The sequence below is a fragment of the Panthera pardus genome, unplaced genomic scaffold (genome assembly GCF_024362965.1).
Source record: "Panthera pardus isolate Hobbes unplaced genomic scaffold, ASM2436296v1 HiC_scaffold_2, whole genome shotgun sequence".
NCBI classification, from domain to species: domain Eukaryota; kingdom Metazoa; phylum Chordata; class Mammalia; order Carnivora; family Felidae; genus Panthera; species Panthera pardus.
The window spans coordinates 88,862,251-88,885,548 of record NW_026526765.1 but is presented as its reverse complement, the minus strand read 5'-3'; the positions used below and the strand labels follow the sequence as shown (position 1 = coordinate 88,885,548).

The 23,298-nt window shown below is 37.5% G+C and overlaps 2 protein-coding genes across 4 annotated transcripts in view; one reads left to right on the top strand and one right to left on the bottom strand.

Moving 5' to 3' along the window:
* The window catches only part of RASA1 (RAS p21 protein activator 1), a 115,322-nt gene extending 113,510 nt beyond the window's left edge, over positions 1-1,812 (top strand). Inside the window, exon 25 of the mRNA XM_019462830.2 lies at positions 608-1,812. Coding sequence (XP_019318375.1) covers positions 608-691 — 84 coding nt within the window. The 3' untranslated portion in view covers positions 692-1,812. The remainder of the gene's footprint in view (positions 1-607) is intronic.
* An 837-nt stretch (positions 1,813-2,649) lies between these two features.
* Positions 2,650-22,927, bottom strand: CCNH (cyclin H). Of its 3 annotated transcripts, XM_019462835.2 has the most exons (10): positions 22,657-22,767; positions 21,172-21,312; positions 20,479-20,601; positions 17,766-17,839; positions 16,539-16,749; positions 12,941-13,104; positions 9,693-9,763; positions 7,139-7,250; positions 4,286-4,361; positions 2,650-3,739 (listed from the first exon to the last, which is right to left on the bottom strand). In XM_019462835.2, the coding sequence occupies exons 3-10, from the start codon at positions 20,557-20,559 to the stop codon at positions 3,701-3,703; spliced, it is 828 nt and encodes a 275-aa protein (XP_019318380.1). In that variant the 5' UTR covers positions 20,560-20,601; positions 21,172-21,312; positions 22,657-22,767; the 3' UTR covers positions 2,650-3,700. The 3 variants fall into 3 exon arrangements, with proteins under 3 accessions (XP_019318380.1, XP_019318377.1, XP_019318379.1); XM_019462832.2 differs by lacking the exon at positions 21,172-21,312 and having other exon boundaries at positions 22,657-22,927; XM_019462834.2 differs by lacking the exon at positions 21,172-21,312 and having other exon boundaries at positions 4,301-4,361; positions 22,657-22,926.
* Positions 22,928-23,298: the final 371 nt, after the last annotated feature.

Here is a 23,298-nt window from a genome sequence, read left to right as displayed (position 1 = left end):
CCCTGTAGAAGAGATTAAAACATTGTGTTTGGGGACTTTGAGTTTTCTTCAACCCCAAATCCTCAAGTTTAGATAACACTCTGGCTTATTAAAAGCTTAGGCAGGAAGGATGTGTGCCACTGGCCTCCTTACATGTCCATAGTATGTATACTGTCTTCTCCCTACCTGGTGCAGTTTATTATGGCCTGCCTTAAGTTAAAAATAAAATTCTTACTGGACAATTTGACTAAAAAATTTTAGGCCTAGTCCTTTTTCTTCCATAATCTTTATTCAGTAGGCTGCAAGTTGAATGTCCTTCCATCGTCTTACAGGGTTTAAGATGTATGTGTCATTTGTAATGATAAATGTTTTCTGGAAAGATGTTCTATCCTAGGTAGATAGGAGAATGCCACACAAATGAATTTACTTACTTTAAAAGTGTACAAAAATACTGAGTCAAGGACTGAATAGAAACCTTTACGGTTTCATCTTTTGAGTAGAATGGTTAATATTTTTTGAATTCTTTTGAATTGATAATGGCTTTTTACAAGTCCAGGCTCCCTCAAATTTGACCAGACTGTTACCCTATTTACTAATTATTTTTGTACTGTTCTCTTTGTTTATTTAGCATGTACTGAAAAAGCTCCTGGCCATAACAGAACTGCTTCAACAAAAACAAAACCAGTATACAAAAACTAATGATGTCAGGTAGCAGCCTTCGCCCAAGTGCAGCAAGCCCAACACGGTAATTCACATCAGTATAATGTCTCCTTTGCTCTTGCCAAAAAATAGCACACTTTTCCACATTCCAGTGATGTGTGAGCTATGCAAACAAAATCCAAGATTCTGCTGGTGAGTAACTGTGCCAGCAGCTTTTTGTAAGCTATCTGTGCAGGATATTTGCACTTTTTCCACATACGGAATCAATCTTTACCAACTTCTGAGCCTTGGTGTACAGATCACCTTTCACACAACAAAATGCTATGACTGTATCTTGAACTTGGAAAATGTATTTTCCCTACATCCAATTGCCAAAAAAAGAACTATGAAACCAACTGACAAGAAAAAGGAAAGGATTCTGTTGACAATTGAGGATAACTGGATCACTGACTGTTCTTACTGTAACTCCTTCCTCATTAGGAATACGACCGTTTGACTGTTCATTGACTATTTGTATTTACAGTTTCCAGAGTTTGCCATTATAATAGGAACAATCTTTGCTGTATACTTTTTTAAAATACTGTGCTATTTCTCTTGCTGGAACTGTTGAAAGAAAATATATAGAATGGATCTATTGCTCATCAGCTTTATTTTTTAAACATACCACTTATTTTGTTGGAATTGTCAAAGACTGTATTTAGATCTCATGATGCTTTCGTTACATGTTTACAACAGTAAATAGTTTGAATTCAATAAATATTATTGGTCGTTGTACTGATCAAGGCATGTTCCCCATTCATCCATTGTATACATTACCAATTTATTTTGTGTTTAAAAACACCTGGAATGCTTTTGTTGAAAGTATTCATTTCCAAACTGATGTTTTTAAAGTTCTCCATCTTTGAACTTCTGACTACTTGTTCTATCTGCTGCATATTTAGTTTGTATAGTTTTATTTGCTTCTGTATATGTATTTTTGTGAAGTATTCACAAGGGTTAAGTTAAAATAAAACCAAGGGATATCTTGAATAATTGTCTAAATCCAGCTAAGCATTTCATTATTTTCTTTCTCCTTCAGGGGCAGTTCAAATTTAGTACCAGAGCAAGGCCTAGCAAGAAAAAGACAAGTAACAATTCCTTCCCTCCTATGATTGTGTAGGAGGGGGAAGGCACGTGAGCAGTGGTGTTCAACAGCCCTGTGCTCCTTTCTCTTGGTGTCAATTCCATTACTTTACTTTTCCATCACTCCTGCTTTACGGGAGTATCCCACTTGGGTTACAGGATGAAGGACAGACCAGAAGGGACATGGAGCAAAGAGGTCCAAATTCTAGCACTAGGCAATCGAGTTCTCCACCACTAATCACATTTTAATGCCACGTTTATCTTTTAAGCTGGAATAGGAAACGTCATTTACCTTTGTAGGGTGGAACTTGCAGTAACTAGTTGGGTCAATGATGAAATAAAGCCTCTAAAACTTTTAAAATGGGGCTGGGTAGGAGACTTTGCAGAGATAAATGTGGACCTTGCTCAGATGCCAAAGCTTACTGACCTAAAAGACAAACAAGGTAAATTACCAACACTCCACAGTGCTGTCTAGAGGCTAGCAGCACTGCTACATAACTTGGAATGCACTGGGAAATGGTCAACTTAAGCTTCTTCTATTCGACTTTTATAAAATCACACTTAATGAACTTCATTCCTCATTCTAAAGTGAGAAGGAACTAAAAATAAAAAACCTAAAATATAAAAAATTATTAGAAGAATATGCATATAGTAAATACTGTCCTCAAATACTGAGATGTAATTAAAATATACTCTAAATGGAAGGTGCAGCCTGGGATGCACAGACATTGAGGAAAGCTGTGTATCCATAACATTCAGATTCACAGGGCTACTGAGTTTTGCCGAATTCCTTCAACCAGTATTCCAGAAAAAATTCAGCAGACATCCATAATTTGGTTCCAAATTATGAATAAAACAGAATAGTAAAATCACAGTTAAATACCTGAATACTATTTCTATCCAACATTTATTAACACTTAATATAGGCAACTACTATTCCAATTAATCCTAGGAAACATAGGTGATTATTTTCCCCGTTTGCGCCTTAGGAAATTGGCACAGAGGTCTGTGGAGTTACATTTAATATCAACTCACTTCAATTCGAATTAAACTTCTTAAACATCTTTAATTTGAAAAATTCTTAGTAACTATAACACCCATCTACTGGTTAATAGCAACTTAATATTTTTATCGAGACAACTATTCAAGACTGCATATTTACCAGGATGCCTGGGTGGCTTCCAATTGGTTACACGTCCCAACTTCGGCTTGCATTACGATCTTGCAGTTCATGAAGTTCAAGCCCTGCGTCAGGCTCTGTGCTGACACCTCAAAGCTTGGATTCTGTGTCTCCCTCTCTCTCTGCCCCTCCCCTGCTCTGTCTCTCGTTCAAAAATAAGCATTAAAAAAATATTAAAAAAAATAAAAGACTGCATATTTATTTGATTTCTCTTTTAGAAACCTATTTGGTAATGTTTTCAGGTAACTGAGGAAAACAAATACTGACTACCACTTGACAGCTGAAGCGCATTTTGTAGTTCAGTAGTAACCTACAAAAAGCTAAGTAGATCACAGTGACATTTGAGAAACCATTTATATAAAGGCTTGTAGAGAGTGAAAAACATTCCCTAGCACGTTTAAAGCAGACTACTCAGTTTTTTTTAACTTTTGTGCTTTTCCTTAAAAAATAGGTTTGCATATTGTAATTTGTTTAAACAATACAGGCAAATAAATTACAGCTTTCACTACTATAGAAAGATTAATTTGATATTAGTCATGATGGGGCAAGACTATCTAAACCAGGTGCTATTCTGGCCCCTTTGAAAAGGTTTTATTTCACATAAAGCTATCCTGAAAGGGAAGAAAATTTAACTAACAAAAATAGAAAATTTACTATCTTTAATGCTTTCACGTCATTTCATTTTTAAATAAACTTAAATGCCAGATAGGTTTCATCCTTCTGTTGATTAGTTAGCATTCAAAAGTCAATTTCAAATGGTTAGAGAGAATCAACCAGGTCATCATCAGTCCATTCTTCCTAAGAAGGAAAGAAAATGTAGTAAGAATAACATTACACTGAAGCATAACATTAATGTTTACTTCCTTGCCTCCTTTTAAGAAAATGTTCTACTTTTACTCTGCTGATTATAGGAAGGTAAATCAACCAGGAAACTTTGTGGTAGTTCAATCTTAGAGTAATATGGCTTGGTCTTACCAGACTACACCAATGATGAGTAAAGGTTACAACTGTGACCTTTTGCCTCCTATTAATCTATATCTAACTTACAAGGTACATTTTTTTAAAAAAAGGATAAGAGAAGAATCCTGGGAGAGTCAAATACCAAAAATTTAGCATATTCTATTTCTGCTGCCTTCCATAATCATAGGAAGAATTCGTCAAGTAACAATCATACTGCTTCACAATAGGCTAAGATAATAAGAGAATGTACATAAAGAAGGGTGCAAGAAAATGAAAATGAAGGCTTTCAAAGCCCACACCTCTCTAATATTCATGTTCTGGAATGATAAAATCTTAACAGTATGGTCAGACCAAATTATACAACAAGAGTAACTTAAAATTTACCTTTGGACAACATACCTCCTCATGTTTGGGTTTCTTTGAGACATAATCATCATCTTCATAGCCTTTCCTCTTCTTCCTATGATTGAGCAACCATCAGTAAGCAATTGAATACTGGTAACAAAAACTACAAAATAAACTAGCAAGGCTGGTAAATGGTATGTATGTATCTGCTGAAGAACAAAGCCTGCATAAATGGAAAGAGATGAACTACAACGGATAGGAAGACAGTATCTTTCAAATTAATCAAATTCAATGCAGTTCTAACTAAAGTCCTAATAAAGCTTTTCCTGGAACCTTTCAAGTATAACTCTGATGTGTGAAAGACTGCAAAAATAGCCAAAGAATCTGAAAGAACAGTGTGGGGCCCTTGTCCCAGTTATCATCAGAACACTATATGTAAGAGATATGGTAACTTAAAGTATGGGATTAGCAAGATTTAAATAGATCAACGATCAGAGCAGACAAGCAAAAAAACAACTATACATAGGAACTTAATATACAATGAATATTTAACTGAGAAAAATTATGAATTTTTAAAAAAGTGACTAGCATAACATTACTGATTTTAAAAAATGAGTATTAAGATTTCTACCTCAGAACATTCACGAATAATTCTAAATAGTTTTGACAGCTAAACAAAAAGCAAAATGTAGATTAACTTAGGGTAGGAAAAGGTTTTGAGATATAAAGGTGTAAAACACAAAGGAAAACAGAAGAAATCTATCACAAGGTGAAACAGAAGAAAACAGGTGTAAGATATATTTAAAAAGTATATAAAATATAAAAAGAGCTACAAATCAAGAAGATAACACCAGAAAACCACTCAAAGGTTATAAGCAAGCAATACAGAAGTAGAAATATAAATGTTGAACACAGAAACATCAATGCCTCACAGTAATAGGGGAAATGCAAATTAAAATACCAATGTGATCACTTCTTTCACCCAGACTGGTAAAAGTTAAAGATTCATACTATTAAATGTACAATATGTATGAAAACAGTAATGAAGAGAAAAAAACAAACTTCCTCATACACACATGCAGAGAAAATGATGGCAAAGGTAAACCACCTAGAAATTACCCGAGGTCACAAGTGGATTTGGGTTTTGATCTAACAGAACTTTGGTTTACCTGAATCGACGGACTTTAATAATGACAATGTAGTTATTACTTGTGTAATGGAAAAAAGATAAAGGAGTTTATTTATAAAGAAAACAAATATTTTATCCTAACGTAATGCCTGTTAAGTGTGGTCCACGGACCAGTGCTGGTCGATCCATGAACCATTTCCACTATGCAAGAAGATTAAGTACAGAAACTGAGTGTGTGTTTAGAAACTTTTACAGTAATTCTGTTGATTTTATGTCCGTTGAATCTAATAAAATTTAAGCTTATATTTTGTCTATTTCCTTTTTCTAGTAATTTATTGCTTGCATTTTTAAAAGCACCTCTCAAGTACTCATGGATATGCAGAATTTGCTTGACATAGTGTAAAGCAGATAGTAACTTGGGAGTAAGAGGTAGTACTCTGGCAATTCAGAATTTTGGCTTACGGCCCGGGCCATTCACTTACCTAGCTAGAAGGGTAGATTAATAGTTCAGTGGTCTAATCCAGTAAGTTTTTCTTTAAATGGCCAAAAAGTAAATATTTTACACCCTGTAGGGTCATACAGTCCGTTTCTGTCACAACTAACCAACTCCGGCAGTAGTGTGAAAACAGCCACAGACAACATGCAAATTAACGGGTATGTCTCTGGTCCAAGACAAGTCTTTCTAAAAACAGGTAGTAGTTCACATTTGGCCTGTGGGCCAGAGTTTGCCAGCCCCTTCAAAATCTATGTGGAAAGAAGATGATCAGTGCTGTAATAATTTTACTTACCAAAGTCAACATTTCTTTACTTCTCTGTAACCTCTCTTTCATTCCTATGAGTTACCACTGAAACCCAGGAGTGAAATCTACCAATTTTAAGTCTTATGCTAAGCCATGCTTTGCAATTATAGTTATGAACATAATAAAGTAGATCCATATTTGGCATGCTTCATAAATCTACTACTACCACTGTGTACTTACACAGTTTGACTCATGTGTACCTGGATCTGAAGGCCATGAAACACTGTTCTGGTTTCTCATTATCCAATTGAGTATATTTACCAACTATAGAGATAACATCTTAGATGCATCCTTAGCTGTAAGATGCCAGGGCTAATTCCCACTAAATACTAACAAGTATGGTAGAACCTTTGAATCAGAATGCATTCCACAGAAAATAGAAAATAGTTTTTCCATTCTTATTATGTGTCTGGACGCCCAAGTGTTCAAACTCCTGAAAGATTAGGTTTGAGTGGATCCTTCAATTTGCAAAGCATCAAGAACCTGAATTCTCTAGCTGCCACACTTAGCCTACAAATCGGTAAGATACCTTACAGGTCTTCCTTAAGTATAAAGTTTACCACTGAAAGAAAATAAGCCAACTTTCCCTACTCTACCTAATAGAAACCTGGAACAGTATACCTGTTCCCTCAGACAAGGTATCAGACCTGCCAAGAACCCAAAGATTAAAAGAGCAAGAAGAGGTTCAGAGACTCCTGAGAAAGACTCTAGAGACCCCACAAGGAGTAAAAGAATGGGACAGGGCCTGCAAGCCAAAGAACACATTAGTCATAGCAGGAGAACTGTATTACGAAAACCAGACCATTACCTCGTGTTTATCCTGTTAGAAATGTCCACTCAATTAAAAAAATCCAACTTAAGGAGTAAGTCATTTTTCCCCGCGAAAGCAAACAGTTACCAATTAAATGACTTATTTTAAGGACGAGCTAGACTTGACAATTGTCGAATAACACATCTACTTACGTAATTATGTTAAGGGCAAGCTCAGCAGAGTGACATCTCTCTAACTTCTGTTTCAGAACAGCAACTTCTTCAGATCTGGGTGGTTCATATTTTTTTACCAAGTTTCTCATACCTAAGTGGATAAAAAGATTTATAACGGATAATAAAAAGTCTTTTCCCATAAGGGAGCGGAGTACGGTCCCACCTTATAATGGGAATAACAAAACTCTTGAAATGTGATTATTATTATTATCAGGATTTGCACTGCTCTGCATTAAAATCCAACGGACAGCATACTTCAAGTAATTAGAGCTGTCTGCTGGTTAGCCCATATCACATACAGCACAAAAATAACCATGTTCTACATTCTAGTTAGTTTTTTTCCAAATCCCACCATGGTCACTTTCTGCTCAGGTTTAAAGCTTTATAAATCCCATGATTTAGTGAACATGCTTTGTTTCCTGCCACCAACAGTATTTATAACATTCTGTCCTACGGATGGTGGTCCAAAGGTTATACTTCTTATTTACAAAGGAAATCACTATTAGATGACATGTAATTAAGGGAGGATGCTTAGTAAAATGTGTCAATGGTCCTTCAACAACATGCAGATCCTATACAATAAAGCATCGCCAAGAAAACAAAAATGTTCTCTTCAGGCTAAAAGCAAACTACTTTGTCAGTGACTTAATAATTGCAGAACGATCCTCTACCCTGGTCTGTTAATATTATTCAACTATAATAAACCTAAGAATATAAACCTCAAGATTTTTCAGGGGACTGATGAGAGATCCAGGGCTTATTACTAGCTGGCCACATGCTCAAATAGGGAGAGCTACTGGCTTATTTCATACTGCAAACAATGGAGTGTTTTCAACTGAATACTTAGGACTCCGTACCCTGAGGACAGTATCTTTGTTCCAAAAACTTATGAATAAGATACCCTAATTATCGTTAAAGCTCTGAATGTTTTGTCAAGAGCTATCCTTCCTTCATGTTAAAATAGTGGAGTAAATTAAAGATCCTTGAGAAGAAATCAGTAATAAATTGTCAGCGTACAAGGAGCACTGTGGGTTATCTTTAAGGCCCATTTTACCCACTAAATTCCATGATCCTAATGAAGATCTCTAGCCACATCACAATTAGCTTTGGAAGTGAACCCTCTAGTGGTGTAACTGAAGACATACAGTTTTATGATTCATAAATCACAAATCCATCATTCTCAATTAAAGAGGAAAGGAAGCCCTCAATTTCAAGGAGAGAATCAAGGAATGATATTTACATGCTCTGAAGCATCTTAACTTTTAAAACATAAACAATATAAAAAGTACACCCATTTACCCATTTCTGCAATAGCGATCTTTATGCTATTTTATTGGTTTATTATTTCAACTGCATATTTAATTAGCAAGGACAAATACCACAAAAAATTTGGGGGACAAATACAACAGACTGAATCCTAGAGCTTAGTGGCCATGAGCATTCAGTGCGACATGGGCAAGAAGGAAGGACAGGGCTGGCTGATCTCTACTCAACCATTAAGACAGGGTTTCTCAACAATGGCACTCAGCAGTGTCAGTTTGGGCTAGAAAATTCTCTGTCATGAGGGGCAAGATTTGTTTCCCAAGTCTGCTATTCTCTCACAGTTCTGAAGCCCAGAAGTCTGAAATCAGTTTCAATGGGCCAAAATCAAAATGTCAGCTGAGCCAGGCTCCCTCTGGAGGCTCCAGGGGAAAATCCAGCTTCTGGTGGCTGCCAGCACCCCTTGGCTTGTGGCCATATCACTCCCGATTTTCAAGGCTGCCACCTCTGTGCTCTATCTTCACAATGGCTTCTCTGTCAAACGTCCATTCATCTGCCTTTCTCTAACTAATAAAGACTCCTGTGATGCATTTATGCCCTACCTGGATATCCAAGATAATGTCCCCATCTCAAGATCCTTAACTTTAATACATCTGCAGAGACTTTATAACAACATTCACAGGTTCCAGGGATTCAGACATGGGTATCTTTGGGGAGCCACTTTTCAGCCTAGTGAGACTATGCTGAATTATAAGATGTCTAGCAGCATTCTTACTTCTACCAAATAGATGCTGGTAGCAGCCACCACCACGCCAAGAGTTCTGACACCAAAAGTGTCCCAGATAATGCAAAAATCACACCCATGGCTTCTGTAACACCAACGTGACTAGCAAATGACATGTATAAACTAGTTAGAGCTGATTACAAAACAGAACACCAAATTTAAGTATTATCTTTGATTTGGTTCCATTTAGATCTTTTTCTGTGCCTACCACATTTCTGTGCACACTTGAAAAGGTCTGTTTTGAGTCTTAACCCTCTCTGAATCTTATATTTTCACTCTCCTATTAAGTCTATATGTGTGAAAAGTACTTCCTTTAGGGTACCTTCTATTTGTTCTCCACCAATGTATCCTTCATGCCTCCATGATACATTAATTCAATGAAAGTAAATCTAAACAATAATCTATGTCTCAAGTTAAATATCAAGATAATATTTATTTAGAAAGCAACTTTGTAACAAAAGAACATTTTATAAAAGTTGTTTCACTTACTTTTCATTATATCTAGTAACTGTGACAAGCAAGTTCTGTTCTCTTTCAACATCAGACTTTCTGATAAATAACTGGTAAAGAACAGAAAAAAAGTTTTAATCTATTGAACACATATAGCATCTTGAGTAATATGGCATCATAAATTAGTTTCCTCTACATTCATTTCATCAAGGTCAATTTTAAAATTTACTTTAAAAGTATTAAGTAACAAAACTTTGAACACAGAACTATAATCTATAACTATTAGTCTTAAGGATTTAATACCACTCAGTTTAAAGGGTGTTTAATGTTAAGACTAATTTGTCTAAATTTTGTAATATATATGCTTTCAGAGAAAAAATGATATGAAAATAACATTAAAAGTATCGATTATCACTACGGTTAAGTGCTTAATATACAAACCCTATGAATCTAACTTTGTTTGACAGATGACCAATCTGAGTCAGAGGCACAGACAGGTCATGACTTTGTAACTTGCCCAAAGTTATAAAGATAGGAAGAAGGAGAGCTGGAGCCTGGCACTAGGAAGGCTTCTCTCTCCCCTTAGCATCAAGTGAACTCTTCTTGGTACTAACAGGTATTCAAATCAGTTAAAAATATCAACTTATGCTTTACAAATCTTTTGTATCATATCTGCAAAGAGTCCAAATCAAAAGTGTTAATACTTTTCTATAAATGGATGTAAAGCCCAATTCCTTTCTCAGAACCAATGAGAGCAGCATGAAAATACAATGTCTACATTCAAATATTTAGTTATTCTGAGCTTGATCTATAATTGATAAAAGCCCAAGTGAACAGATTCTCGAGGTGTAAGTAATCTTTCAAACACAAGTGCAAAATAATTATTAATTCCTCTGAAAAATAGTGAAATGAATAAACGGTGAAATACAATTACAACAAAAGAAAGACAATTAAGAAATTTTGTTGCTATCTTTTAAACTATACAGGTTATTTACAGGTTATTATGTAAGACTGACAACTAAGGTTGATATTACAACTTCATCATCTATGATGGGAATTTATTTTTTTATTTTTAAAATTTTTTTTAATGTTTATTTATTTTTGAGACAGAGAGAGACAGAGCATGAATGGGGGAGGGTCAGAGAGAGAGGGAGACACAGAATCTGAAACAGGCTCCAGGCTCTGAGCTGTCAGCACAGAGCCCGACGCGGGGCTCGAACTCATGGACTGCGAGATCATGACCTGAGCCGAAGTCGGACACCCAACCGACTGAGCCACCCAGGCGCCCCTAATTTTAGATATAAAAATGCATTTCTGGTTATCAGTAATACTACCAGTTTTTTCCTTTTCCTTTTCTCCCTAAAACCCCTCATACTTTTGGCATCTTCATTTGTTTCGTTTCATTCTTCCTTTCCTTTCCACCCCTTAATCATAAGAGTGATACATTTGATTCTAAGAGATAGCTGACCAGACCATTTGCCTCTATGAAGCTTTAAATTAGCAACTCGATCTCAATCCTGAATTAGAATTTTAGTATTTTGATTAAAAAAAAATTCAGTAAAAGAAGAAAACTCAGAACTAACAAGAGAACATCCTAGAAGTAATAATCTAAAGCATCATCCAGGATATAACAGCACAAGGGCTTTCCCTTTTTGAAACTAGCAATACATGTAAAGGCAACTCCAACATATCCCCAAAGTTTGCAAAGTAAATGAGAACTTAAAAGTGATTTGAAAATATTTTCTCAAAGTAAAAAAAAAAAAAAAAAAAAAAAAAAAAAAAAAATGCCCACATGTTTATATTCCCTGGGAAATCCAAAAGTGTATTTAATTTACAAAGAGTCCAAATTACCACAATTTCAGTTTTGGCTATCTGAAATTATAACTACACTTTCAAGGTGACATAAACTCTCATTTGGACTTTAGGATGCTTCATGCCTCTTCATCTACTTGAGAAAAACAGAAAAATCTCACCATTGGAGAATCTGCATATACACTGCATAAGATACGATGCTTAAACAAATTAATCAAACATGTGGTTAGTGGAATTGTGGAAAAGAGGCTTTCTCCTCTTCGAGACTGGAAGCTCCACACCTAATCTCCAAAGACATCAATTATCTGTGGCTGTCTTTCCTAACAAGAACAAGGATTTAGAGCTTTGTTCATGTTAACAAAACAGTGCATAGTATATAGGAGGCGCTCAGAAAAAGTTTTGCTTAAATAAGTGGAGGTATAGATTACTTTGGGGTTAAATGTTTAGATTTATGCACATTTGGTGAGCTGTGTTTGTGGAGAAGAGGCATGACAAAAACCTAAGCCCACAATCCCTTATCTTGGATTTGTTTTGAAATACATAAACTGTTCGTGTTTTGGAAAGGGAACCTGGTGAATACTCCATGAAATGTGAAACAGTCCAGTGATGTCTGTGGAAGGATACCTGTTATCCATGACACTCATATTTGTGTAAGGATACATATACATACTCCCATTAAGTTGAATAAAGATGAAATCACATCTGTTCATGTCTGCTGCCACCATTATCAATAGATTTTGAAATTATGGATGAGGGGCTTATAAACATGTAGAACAGTTTACGTTCAGAAAGTCTGATCATCTTTCCTCGTCAGCTTTTTCCAGGAATAAAATCAGGCAGAACTTCAAAGGCCACAGAGAAATTATTATAAAAATTTACAAAGTCTAATTTGCTACTAGCCTGTGCTTAAGTTACAAATCAATATGACAATAATGCTTAATTAATCTGTGCATAAGACTTTGTTGTAAAGAATCAAGTAAACTTAATTCAGGGAAAGTGCTTATCGCAAAGCCGAGTTCACAATGGGCATTTATGTATCAGCTATCTATAGCTCAAGTGCAATTCACTCGGACATTCCCTCAAGTATTATTCATTCCCCAGTTCTTTCCTGAATTCCACATGCCACACATGCTCCACAGCAGGAGATAAATGATAAACCAAGGCAGATTATTTGCTGTGTACATGCTGCTTACCAGTTTACAAAACTTGCCCCATACTGACAGCTAAGCTTTTGAGGATCACCGTATTTACTTCTACTTTAGTCATAAAATGGATCCTCTCAGCTCAAAGATACTCAATCTTTAAAGATTTCCTGAAAAGGTGATTTCATTTCCATTCTCAGTTGCCTTCACCAACCCTCCCAACCATAGTAGATATAAAGAACTATAGTCACAAAGTGAATTAATTTCACTTAAAAACTCAGTCTCCAAGGAAGGAATAAACTGACTCAGCAAAGTTAAAACACAGATCAGTACCTTTCCATAGTAATTCCTGCTCGAGATGCACTAGATAAAATGGCAGTCAGGGCAATTTGGGAAGGTGTGTATAAAAGGTAAGCATCTGTTAATGCAATTCTATTAAGAAAGTCATCGGCTGTTTTCCTCAACATCTCTGGATTCTCCATCATGGGGTAGCGAGTCTAGAAAGGAAGTTTGTAAATATTATCACTTCTGAGATTTAATGCACTAATAACAGTTCAAAAATATTTATATTAACAACATAATGCTTAATAGAGGATTCTTTTATTTATGAAATTAACACCCGAGCTTAATCGTTCCACGTAAGATTGTTTTGTATGCAGCATCAGAATGTACCAAAAGCAGTCGTTAAATTCTGCATGTTTTAAGAATGTGCTTTTCCTCAGGGGCTTCCACACTTTTTTATTCACAACCCATAACAAGAAATACATGCTTTAAGATAATTTATCTAAACTTCCTAGTATAGTACTTGGCACTATGCTGATTTATGTTAATCCCTCTTTTTGTCCTTTTCCACCTGAAGAGGAAGGGGAAGAGACGTTTGAAGTTGACCTAGGAAATACACAGTCCAAGGTAAATGCTTCTCAAGGCAAACCAGATGATTCAGCTACAAGGCCTTTTAGGAATCAAAGCACTACCTCATCTTGATTTGAAATTCCTGCTACTTAAAGTTTAGTTTTGGGAAGAAGTCAATGGAAATGGATCTTGGTTTGATTACAGAATGATTTTTAGAATATGCCCAAGAATATGGACGATCTAATATTTGCTAAAAACTCTTTTTATACTTAAGATGAACTCTAAATCCTAGATCATCAGGTCTATTTCAAATATCTGCATCAAGTCCCAAAGCAGTAAGAAATTTCTTCTATACCCGCAACAAAATATCCAGAGTCATTTGTACCATCACACCCACATCTTACCATTCTGAAATGCCTGACCGCTGGTATGACAAATGAAGACATTCCACTCTGGCCACTGTGCTCCTTTTCCCAATATATTTGCTCAATTACTTCACAGCCATTCCCTGACTTCCTCCCCAGAACCTCTGGTCCTGTATCCCGCTATTTGCTCCTACTCACCACTGGTCCTCATTTCCCTCCAGAATTTCCTGCCCCAATATGCTGTCAACATATGTATACTATACCCCGATTTCTGAGTGTTGCTACAGAAAACAATACCACCAAGAGTCTTGTAATATTACTATAAATTCAAGTTCACTGACTCAGCAGGGCTTTTAACAATTATGTTCCACAGAAAATTTGTTCTCTCATTTTTCAGCAACTGTGTTCAATGTTTTCCACCTGTCTCAATGTCTTTGATAATTTTCTGAAACTCCAACACTCTCTGTCAATGACCTCGGCTTTTAAGAGAGACACTCTTATTTCCTGTCAGCACTAGTCACCCAGGCGTAACACGGTCCTCAACCCATATTTCCCTCTTTCTGTTAATATAAAAGACCTACTGTTCTCTCAAGGCCAACTCTACTTTGCTTTGAATCCCATGCCAACTACTTCCACCGTACTCCAAAGAGAAACCTGAGCTACTTACTTTTCACTCCTTCCTTTCAGCTTTTTCTCACTGCTCACTGTCCTCATCAGTTTCTTGCACAAAGCAAAACACAAAAAACAAAAAAATCGTCTCTCTCATCTCTTTTTAGGAGTTCCCCCATCTTCTCAATCATTCATCTTTTTCCACTTCAAAGACAAGCTGTTTAATCCATGTTACACCTACTTGCTTGCTCACCTTCTATGTATTCCCCACTGGCTCCAGCCTGCTTTCTTTCTCCACACTCAACGGAGACTAATTTCACAAAAATCACAAATGACCCTTCTGGCACTAAATCCAGCCGACACTACCCTTGTTCTTTTACTTAGCCTGAATTCTGAACAGGCCTGGAAAGGAGCCTGTGCTCATCTTCTAAAAGTACTCTTCTTCCCTTCAGTTCTCCAAAAAGTGCTCTCTCTCTGAATATTCTTCAGTCTCCTTACTAGCATCTTATACTTCTCCAACTACTCTTTAAATGGTCCTTACGATCAATCCACTTTAAATTTTCCAGGAGCAACACCACCTACATCCATTCTGAGTTAGCCTAGCCATCTGCTCTGATCTCCAGATACTATCACGTGATGTCTTGCAGCTACTAATAGTTATGTCCTCAACCAGATTTATCAATCAACCCCCACCCCTCCACCATCCACAAATCTCTCCTATGCCAGTGTTTCCTCCATCAGGAAGCAAACCACCATCTACCTATATCCTTAGGCCATAAACCTGGGGTTCCTCCTCTGTTCTCAATCTCTATATGAAATCAATCCCCAAGCTCTAGTGATTCCGCCAGGAATTTCTGTCCAGGAAGCTCTCTGTATCCACTGCCACTATCAGAGTCAAACCAACCACCATCTTTTGCTGGACTACTTTAACAGTATCTGACTGGTACCCCTTCATCCGTTCTAATCCATTCTCCACACTCTGCCTGACGCGTGCATATGTGCAATAAATGTATGATGCAGACTGATGCAAGGGCTTGCCAACAGGATTTTATTAACTGCAAACTTCATCATGCAAATCCCCAGACTTAAGCCTTACAATGGTTTCCCACCGCTCTACTCAAAATCCTTAGTACCACCTCCACAGTAGAGACTCTACCTCCCACTCGGGCAGCACTCTGTGGCAGTCTTCCCCTTCTATCTCTAAGTTCTGTTTAGGTTCTTTAGTGCACCATGGTTTCTTAGATCTGGGCCTTTGACCAAAGAAGTCTTTCTGTCTAGGATGTTCTTTTACCTAATTCCTACTCTTGCTCTGAAATTTCACTCTAAATGACACGTTCTTAGAACTGTCTTCCTTTCTCTCAACCTGCTATCTCATTCTAAGGTATCCTGTATTTTTCCATCTGTAACAATGGGCATACTGAATATATGACTGTCTCTCCCATTAGACTGTAAGGCCTCTGATAGTTGAGGGCGTTCCTGTCTTCATCCTCAAGAAGTGTTTTGGCATATGGAAAGTGCCCAAATTTTGCCACTCAATTGAGATGCATGAACCAGTTTTTTACTTCCATTTTGACTTCACTTCCACTTTTCAAGTCCTCTGTGAGGGCAAAAACAAAATAGCTTAAGTTGCTTTTGTGCATGTTTATCTACTTATATTTTTGATGCGTATATATTGATTCAAGTTCACAATGCACTAAAACTAGAAATCACTTAGCAATCTTCTAGTTTAAAATTAAGATTTTTTTGTGGTTCTTTAAATCAGATCCATGACAGTATACTCCAGAGTTAGAAGACTTAAGTTCAAAAGCATTACTCTAAATTGACAATAGTCCTCATTATAGTTCTTTGACCAATATTTGCAGATCTACGAAATAAAAAGCTCTGTAAGTGCAGCCCAACAATATGAGTTAACAAGCCTTTCAGGTGACACTCAACTTTGAGAATTAATGATGTGGAAGTCCACGCTAAACTCATGTTTCAGATGAGCTCATGTTTTAACAATCAGGATGAATATAAATTATAACGAGATTTCAGATTCTTCTGGTTCAAGAACTATAGCAAAGGTGTACACTCTACTAGTTTACCTTTTATATCAGTAAGATTACCTTTAAATCAATGAGAAAGCCCTCAAATGGTCTATAAGGATTGTGGACAATAAGGTGGAAATTCAGTTGTTGTATAAGAAGTAGTTCGTATTCCAAAATCTGTTCGAGTGCCTTCTCCTGTCCAAGAGGACTCTCCCGCAGATTTCCAACAAACTGTGGACTAGATACATTGAATTCATCTACTTTGCAGGCCAAAAATGCACAAGTGAGCCTAGAGGAAAAAACAAAGGGAAGGGAATGGTATCTGTACATACTTTGAGAAATACCTGAATATTTTATTTCTAAAAATAGGTTCTAAAAATGCTTAATATTAAGAAGCGACTATGCTAAATATTGCAAGAAATTTATTTAAAAAAAAGAGAAAAAGAAAGTTTCCTGTTCAAACTTTTTATCCATTAGGAGACTATACAATTAGGTTGAACTGTATAATCTTGCCACAGCATTTAACCATTATTGACTACTATTAATGGCAGTTTTGTACAGTTCAACATAAATATCTGGAAAAATAACTGAGGAATAAAAGTACTCTGAATCATGAAATGTAGATGAAAGAACACAACAGTACACAGAGGTGTACCTGGGAAGGTAGGTTAAAAGAACACTGGAAGGCCATCAGTGATGTCTCTGAAAGCATTTCAATAGGGATTATTACCTCAGGAACTAACTTATGAAACTCTCATGGCTAGTACCATAAATTTCAGGTAAGAAACTAGTAATCAAATTACCACAAAAATCAAAATTCGAAGTAACAAGGGCCTGACCTAGACTAGTAGAAATGGAAATGAAAAAGAGAGAAAATAAACAGGGACAATGTCACTGACAGCAAACTCTTTGATGAGTCTCACACTAACTTCATCCTTATGTTTAAGGGACCTTTATTAAATTGAAGTGAATATGGAGCTACAAGACTTGTAAACTAACTGATGTACAAAGACAGGAGGTACCACAAAGGATTCTCATTGGAGCAACAGGGAGAAGAAAGGTGCCACTAACAGAAAGAGATATTAGCCAAGTTAGTTTGAGAAAAACAGAATTTAAATTTGGACAAGTTGAAGTTTAGATGACATCAGTATTACAGGGAGAAAGTACTGTAGATATATGAGAAGTATAAGGATAGTGGAAATTCAGAACAGAATACAAGTCTAAATTATCATTACGAAGTCATTTTTTCCACACAAATTGTATAAAAGACTTCTTAAATGAAAATCAATAAAGAATTATACTCACATTATTATCCGGGGGTGATATTCCATTACTGAATTATTAAGATAAAAACGCTTGAAATACATACAAGCTGTACCCTAAGATTAAAAATATATACATTATCAGAATCCACTCACACATACATGTTGTTTTATTAAAAGTTTTAAAAAATTTACTTATGCAAAGGTTTCTTTAAAAAAGTTACCCATGCAGAGGCGCCTGGGTGGCTCAGCCAGTTAAGCCTGACTGCAGCTCAGGTCATGATCTCACAATTTGTGAGTTCGAGTCCCCACGAGGACTCTGTGCTGACAGCTCGGAGGCTGGAGCCTGCTTTGGATTCTGTGTCTCCCTGTGTCTTCCCTGCCCCAACTCATGCTCTCTCAAAAATAAATAAATGTTAAAAAAAAAAAAAAAAAAAGTTACCCACACAAAATACCAAAACTTCTTATTTCTTCTTTAATCTTATAAATTGTGACCAATTACTATAGAAACGCCACAGCCAAAAGACCCTTTGTTGTTCCTCCTCACACACCCTGGGTTATCTTTCCTATAGGCACTAACTTAATTTCAAAAAGTCTGTATTTATTATTTTTTTAAGCTTATTTATTTTGAGAGAGAGAGAGAATGAGACTGAGATGAGACAGTGCACGCACAAGCAGGAGAGGGACAGAAACAGAATCCCAAGCAGGGTCTGCGTTGTCAGCGTGGAGTCCGATGTGTGGCTCGAACTCACGAACCGTTAAGATTATGACCTGAGCTGAAATCAAGACTCGGACACCTGACTGAGTCACCCAGGCACCCTGTGTGTATTTATTTTAGACTTGAGAATAACAAAGCCACCTAGATTAGAAGAAACCAAGAAAAACACACAAATATTCACAGCTTAAACCAGTCAATCTTGTCAAAACATTGACAGAATTAACACAGTTGGGGCAATAAGCCTTCTCTCTAAATCCGCTCTGGGTCTGTGTGATAGAATCATGATCATGTTGCCAAACTAAACAGAAGAGGCACCTACCAATTATTGACCATATCCCATTTCCCAGACTCTGTGCCAAGCACCAAGCTATTATCTTTTTTATTCCTTACAAGAGCTTGGTGAAGTATTGCCATCTCCACTTTACAGAAAAGGAAAATGACTACCAGTGAGGTTAACGGTCTTGTACCAGGTCACACACCCGATGAGCAATAGGGGTGGATTCACCTAAGACCTGCCTGTACTTTTAACCACTATGCAATTCGGCTAGAACCAACAAGATAAACACTTATCTATTTTTAGATAGGAAAAAAAAAAAAAAAAACACTTTTAAATATTTTAAAAGTTTAACTTTGTCGTTTTATGTGAAACAACAAAACTTATTAGTTATAAATAAGCACGTTATACAAAGACAAATTCCACAAATAAGTTTATTCAAGAATTCAGTTTCTTCATCTGAAAAGATCACATAAACCTACTGCCTTATGTTATAGCACTTTTATCAGAAAATAACAGAACCAAATCTGGAGACAGAAACTAATCAAGGCCATCTGATATTCTTCATAAATCTTTTATCTCTCAGATGAAGATCAGGTGAACTTAAAAAAAAAACAAAAAACAAAAAAACATCACGAGTACTTTTGAACTTGGTATTTCCAATATACTTCAATTTATGTTCAACTTTGAAAATGGAGATTATTTCCGGGGCACTTTGAGTAGCTCAGGTGGTTAAGCATCCAACTTTTGATTTCATGGTTCATGAGATGGAGCCCCGTGACCAATGTGCTGTCAGCACGGAGCCTGCTTGGGATTCTGTCTCTCCCCCTCTTTTTGCCCCTCACTCGCTCACCTGTGCAAGCTTTCTCTCAAAATAAATAAACATTAAAAAAAAAAAAAAGATTATTTCCTGGGGGGTTATTCTCTATTGAGTCATAAGTTATTCACTCTATATAACTTTGAAACTTAAGATAGACTTTCACTCAAGACAGACTTCCATATTTGATCTTCACAACAAACTGGCAAGAGAATTATGAAAAAATATTTTGTACTCCTTTTTTTCTTTCAGCTTTTCAACCTCAGCTGATGTTCAATAAACAAGAATACATTCTAAAGGAACAATTACAAGGACAGTGCATGTAAATCCATATAGCCAAAAAGTCCGAACTACTTGTTTCTCACCATTACCATACCACAGTAAACACACACACACACACACACACGGAGTTCTTAGAACCAGACATCGGAAACAACCACAAGACAATTTTTTACCAAAAGATAAATCTCCAGCTTCTCCTAATCAAGGCTTAAAAACTTCTTACGGCATGAGTTTTAGCCGGGGCATCTGATTACAAATGATGAAAGAATGCATTATTTCAAACGTGTGACAGACTTAAAAAGGCACTAGTCTGTGTTCTACTCCCAGCTCTATTGCTCGTTAGTTGAGAACCTGGAAAATTATTTAATCTTTTCTTTCTCTCTAAGATGAGGATGTCGTGACCTGTCTAGCAGATCTCAAAATTCTTCCGACAATGAAATGAGACCTGAAATACTTTGTAAGAAACAATACAGAAATTCCTAAATTAAGGAGTTTATCAAAAAATAACACAGAGTGACAGAAATGTGAATACATAAATTACATATTTATATAACTAAGGTGCATTTTTGACTACAGCGGATGGAGAACTGAGTTACACATTTAGAAGAGTCCTGATTTCAGAAGTCAGCTAAAGGACATTATACTTCATCAGTATCATAACTTACCACAACAGACCGTGGCATTGCTGGCTTAAACACTGAACAGAATTCTAATAATCTCTTCTCATAGTATTTGCAGAGCATCATTTCTTCGTGAGGCTCAAGAAAGACTGGATCGTTTGGAAGAACCTTTAGATCAAAAGTTACAGCAAAAGTTCAATGAATTCAATAATCTTAAAATACTATTCTCTATCCAGATTAAATTTAGTTTTCATCTTCAACCAAAGGGAAATATACCACGTCACTGTTTTTCTTTATAGAACTACTAATTATTCCACAAAACAGCTTTAGTAAAATATTTGATAAACTGAACTATACCATTTCACAATTTCTCAGAATGTCAGCTGGACAGTTGCTTCTTCAGAGAAAAAAGAATGATGAGTGTGTGTGTACATATGCTCACAAGTTTGACATCAGTTACAAATCAAAAAGAAGATACACACTGTCATTGGCTGGAGAGCTCTCAACGTCCCTTTCTCAGTCATTAAGTCACACAGTTGAGGTAAAAATCAGTAAGTGTCTCAAGGACGATTCTCACCCTTAAAACATTACCTCCTAACTGTCTTTATATACTCTTCTACAGAATACACTAGATGGTTAATAATATAACACTTTTACAACAAATATCCACTAGGTAGTGTTATTGGTTTAATTATGACTACCAAAAAATGGTATGTTGAAGTCCTAACCCCCCAGTACCTCAGAATGTGACCTTATCTAGAAACGTTCTCTGCAGATGTAATTAGTTAAGATGAGGTCATACTGAAGTACAGTGGGCTCCTAATCCGATACTACTGGTATCCTCATAAAAAGAACATGCCAAGATACAGATACAGAACACTATGTAGAGAGAGACAGAAAGCGAAGTTACACTGTCACAAGCAAAGGAATACCTAGGATTATCAGAAGCTGCAAGAGCAAAGATCCTGCCCCAGACAGCATGGTCTGACAACTTTATCCCAGACTTCTAGCCTCCAGAACTGTGAAACAATAAATTTCTGTTGTTTTAAGCCACCCAGTTGGTGCTAATTTTTTAGGGTAGCCCTAGGAAACTATCACAGATTCTAATTTTACAGAGATAGTATGGCATTGTGGTTTAGAGCAGAAATTCTGGAACTAGACTCCTTGGGTTCGAATCTTGGCTCTGCCACAATGTAGCCCTGAAAAGTCACTCAACCACTCTACACTTCAGTTTCCTCAGCTGGAAAGCAAGGATAATAGCAGTATCCACTTCACGGGATAGTTATGAGGATTACAGGAACTCACTAAATGCTGAGAATAGTGCCTGGTACACAGCGTGGTATGTACTACTTTGCGTAGTACAAAATAAGCAGTATGAATCAGAAGTGAATTAAATGGAAAAGTACCTGAGTACCAAAAGGTCTGACACATGGAATATTTGATGGAGAGAAGCTTGTACTAGAATAGGTGGTGCAATTTATGAAAAAAAATTAAACCGGCGTGAGTTGTAAGAGAAAGGATTTGGCTGGCAGGCCCAAAGTCTAAACCATCCTCAATTGGTTTGTGCTACCCCGTCTCCTGTTTCCCCGCGTCCACCCTGCCCCCGAACCCGCCCAATACATTCACCACCAGGTTTCCTGAGGTCTCTTTCTACAACAGAATCTGAAAGGTTAATTCCCCGTTTAAATTTTCAAAGGTTCCCCACCTCATCATCATAAACTCAAACTCCTCACTTCAGCTGGCAAGTTTCTGCACCTGTTCAGACCTTCCGCGACACAGGACCCTGAGCATTCCAAGGCCCCGTCCCGCAACTTTCGACCTCCGACTTTGCACCTGTGGCTCTGTCCGCGCGGAACTTCCTTTCCCATCTTCTCTGCATTAACTACTGGGGAAAGCCTTCCCTGACATGGCCTCTTAACAAACGAAAGGCTCTGCTCCCGCACTACGTTAGCTTCCTACAAAGACCTTCCTTCGCCATGTTACTGATTACTCACCTGCCATTCGACTACGTTAAGGGCGTAGTTCGTCTCCACAGCCTAAACACCTGGCAAGGTACCCGTCCGTTCGTTAAATAAACGTCCCGCGCGCCAGAGACGCACGGGCGGGGGAAGGGACAGAGGTGTGCAGGGGCCCCAGGGAAGGCAGGGTGGACAAGGGAGGGTGGGCAGCAGCTGCTCAAGAGTTTAGAAGCGAGGGCAGGGGACCGGCCGCCAGGATCCTCACCTTCCCGTTGGCGACCGCTTTGCATTTGAATTTACGGTTGGCGTCCGCCCGCAGTCGTGCTAGCTGCTCCTCACTGGCGAAAGTCCAGTGCCGCTTCTGGCTACTGTTGTGGTACATCGTGAAATCCCAGAGCAGGGCCAGGAAGTCTGGAGAAAAAGACCCCAAACGCCACAACACGGGGGTGGGAGATCACCTAAGCCCCGACCACTAACCCGCCGAAGCCGAGCGCGTCCGTTAGGCGGGCGCCGGCGCGTTGACGTTACGATCACGTGGTACCTCCGTCCGCAGTCGCGTTTCCGGAGCGGACTAAGAGGAGAACACCCCGCGCGTCCCTCCGGCGGGCGCCTGACAGACAAGTGGGCGGAGCCTACGGATACGCTCCTCCTATCTGTGAGCTTAGCCTCTAAGCTCCGCCCCTTCCCGACAAAATTTAAAGGAGAAGCGACAGGAGGGTGTGGAAAACCAGACGGAAGTTCCATGTAGAGGACAACATGAACAATTCACAGGGGGAATAAGTGGACAAAGGGACCCGGGAAAGTGTCAACTTTTAAATAGGGTACATGAGGAGGTGACATCTGAGCAAAGACTTGAAAGACTTGAGGGAGTATGCCTATCCGTCACGCGGGGGATGATCTTGAGGCA

What these genes read in the sequence shown, in the direction of transcription:
- CCNH (XM_019462832.2), bottom strand. Translation starts at nt 22,773, where the DNA reads ATGTACCACAACAGTAGCCAGAAGCGGCACTGGACTTTCGCCAGTGAG. An exon ending in AAGCGGTCGCCAACGGGAAG is followed by an intron (nt 20,602 to 22,656) that starts GTGAGGATCCTG and finishes TTTGATCTAAAG; the next exon opens with GTTCTTCCAAACGATCCAGT. An exon ending in GCTTTCTCATTGATTTAAAG is followed by an intron (nt 13,105 to 16,538) that starts GTAATCTTACTG and finishes CTTCCTTTCTAG; the next exon opens with ACTCGCTACCCCATGATGGA.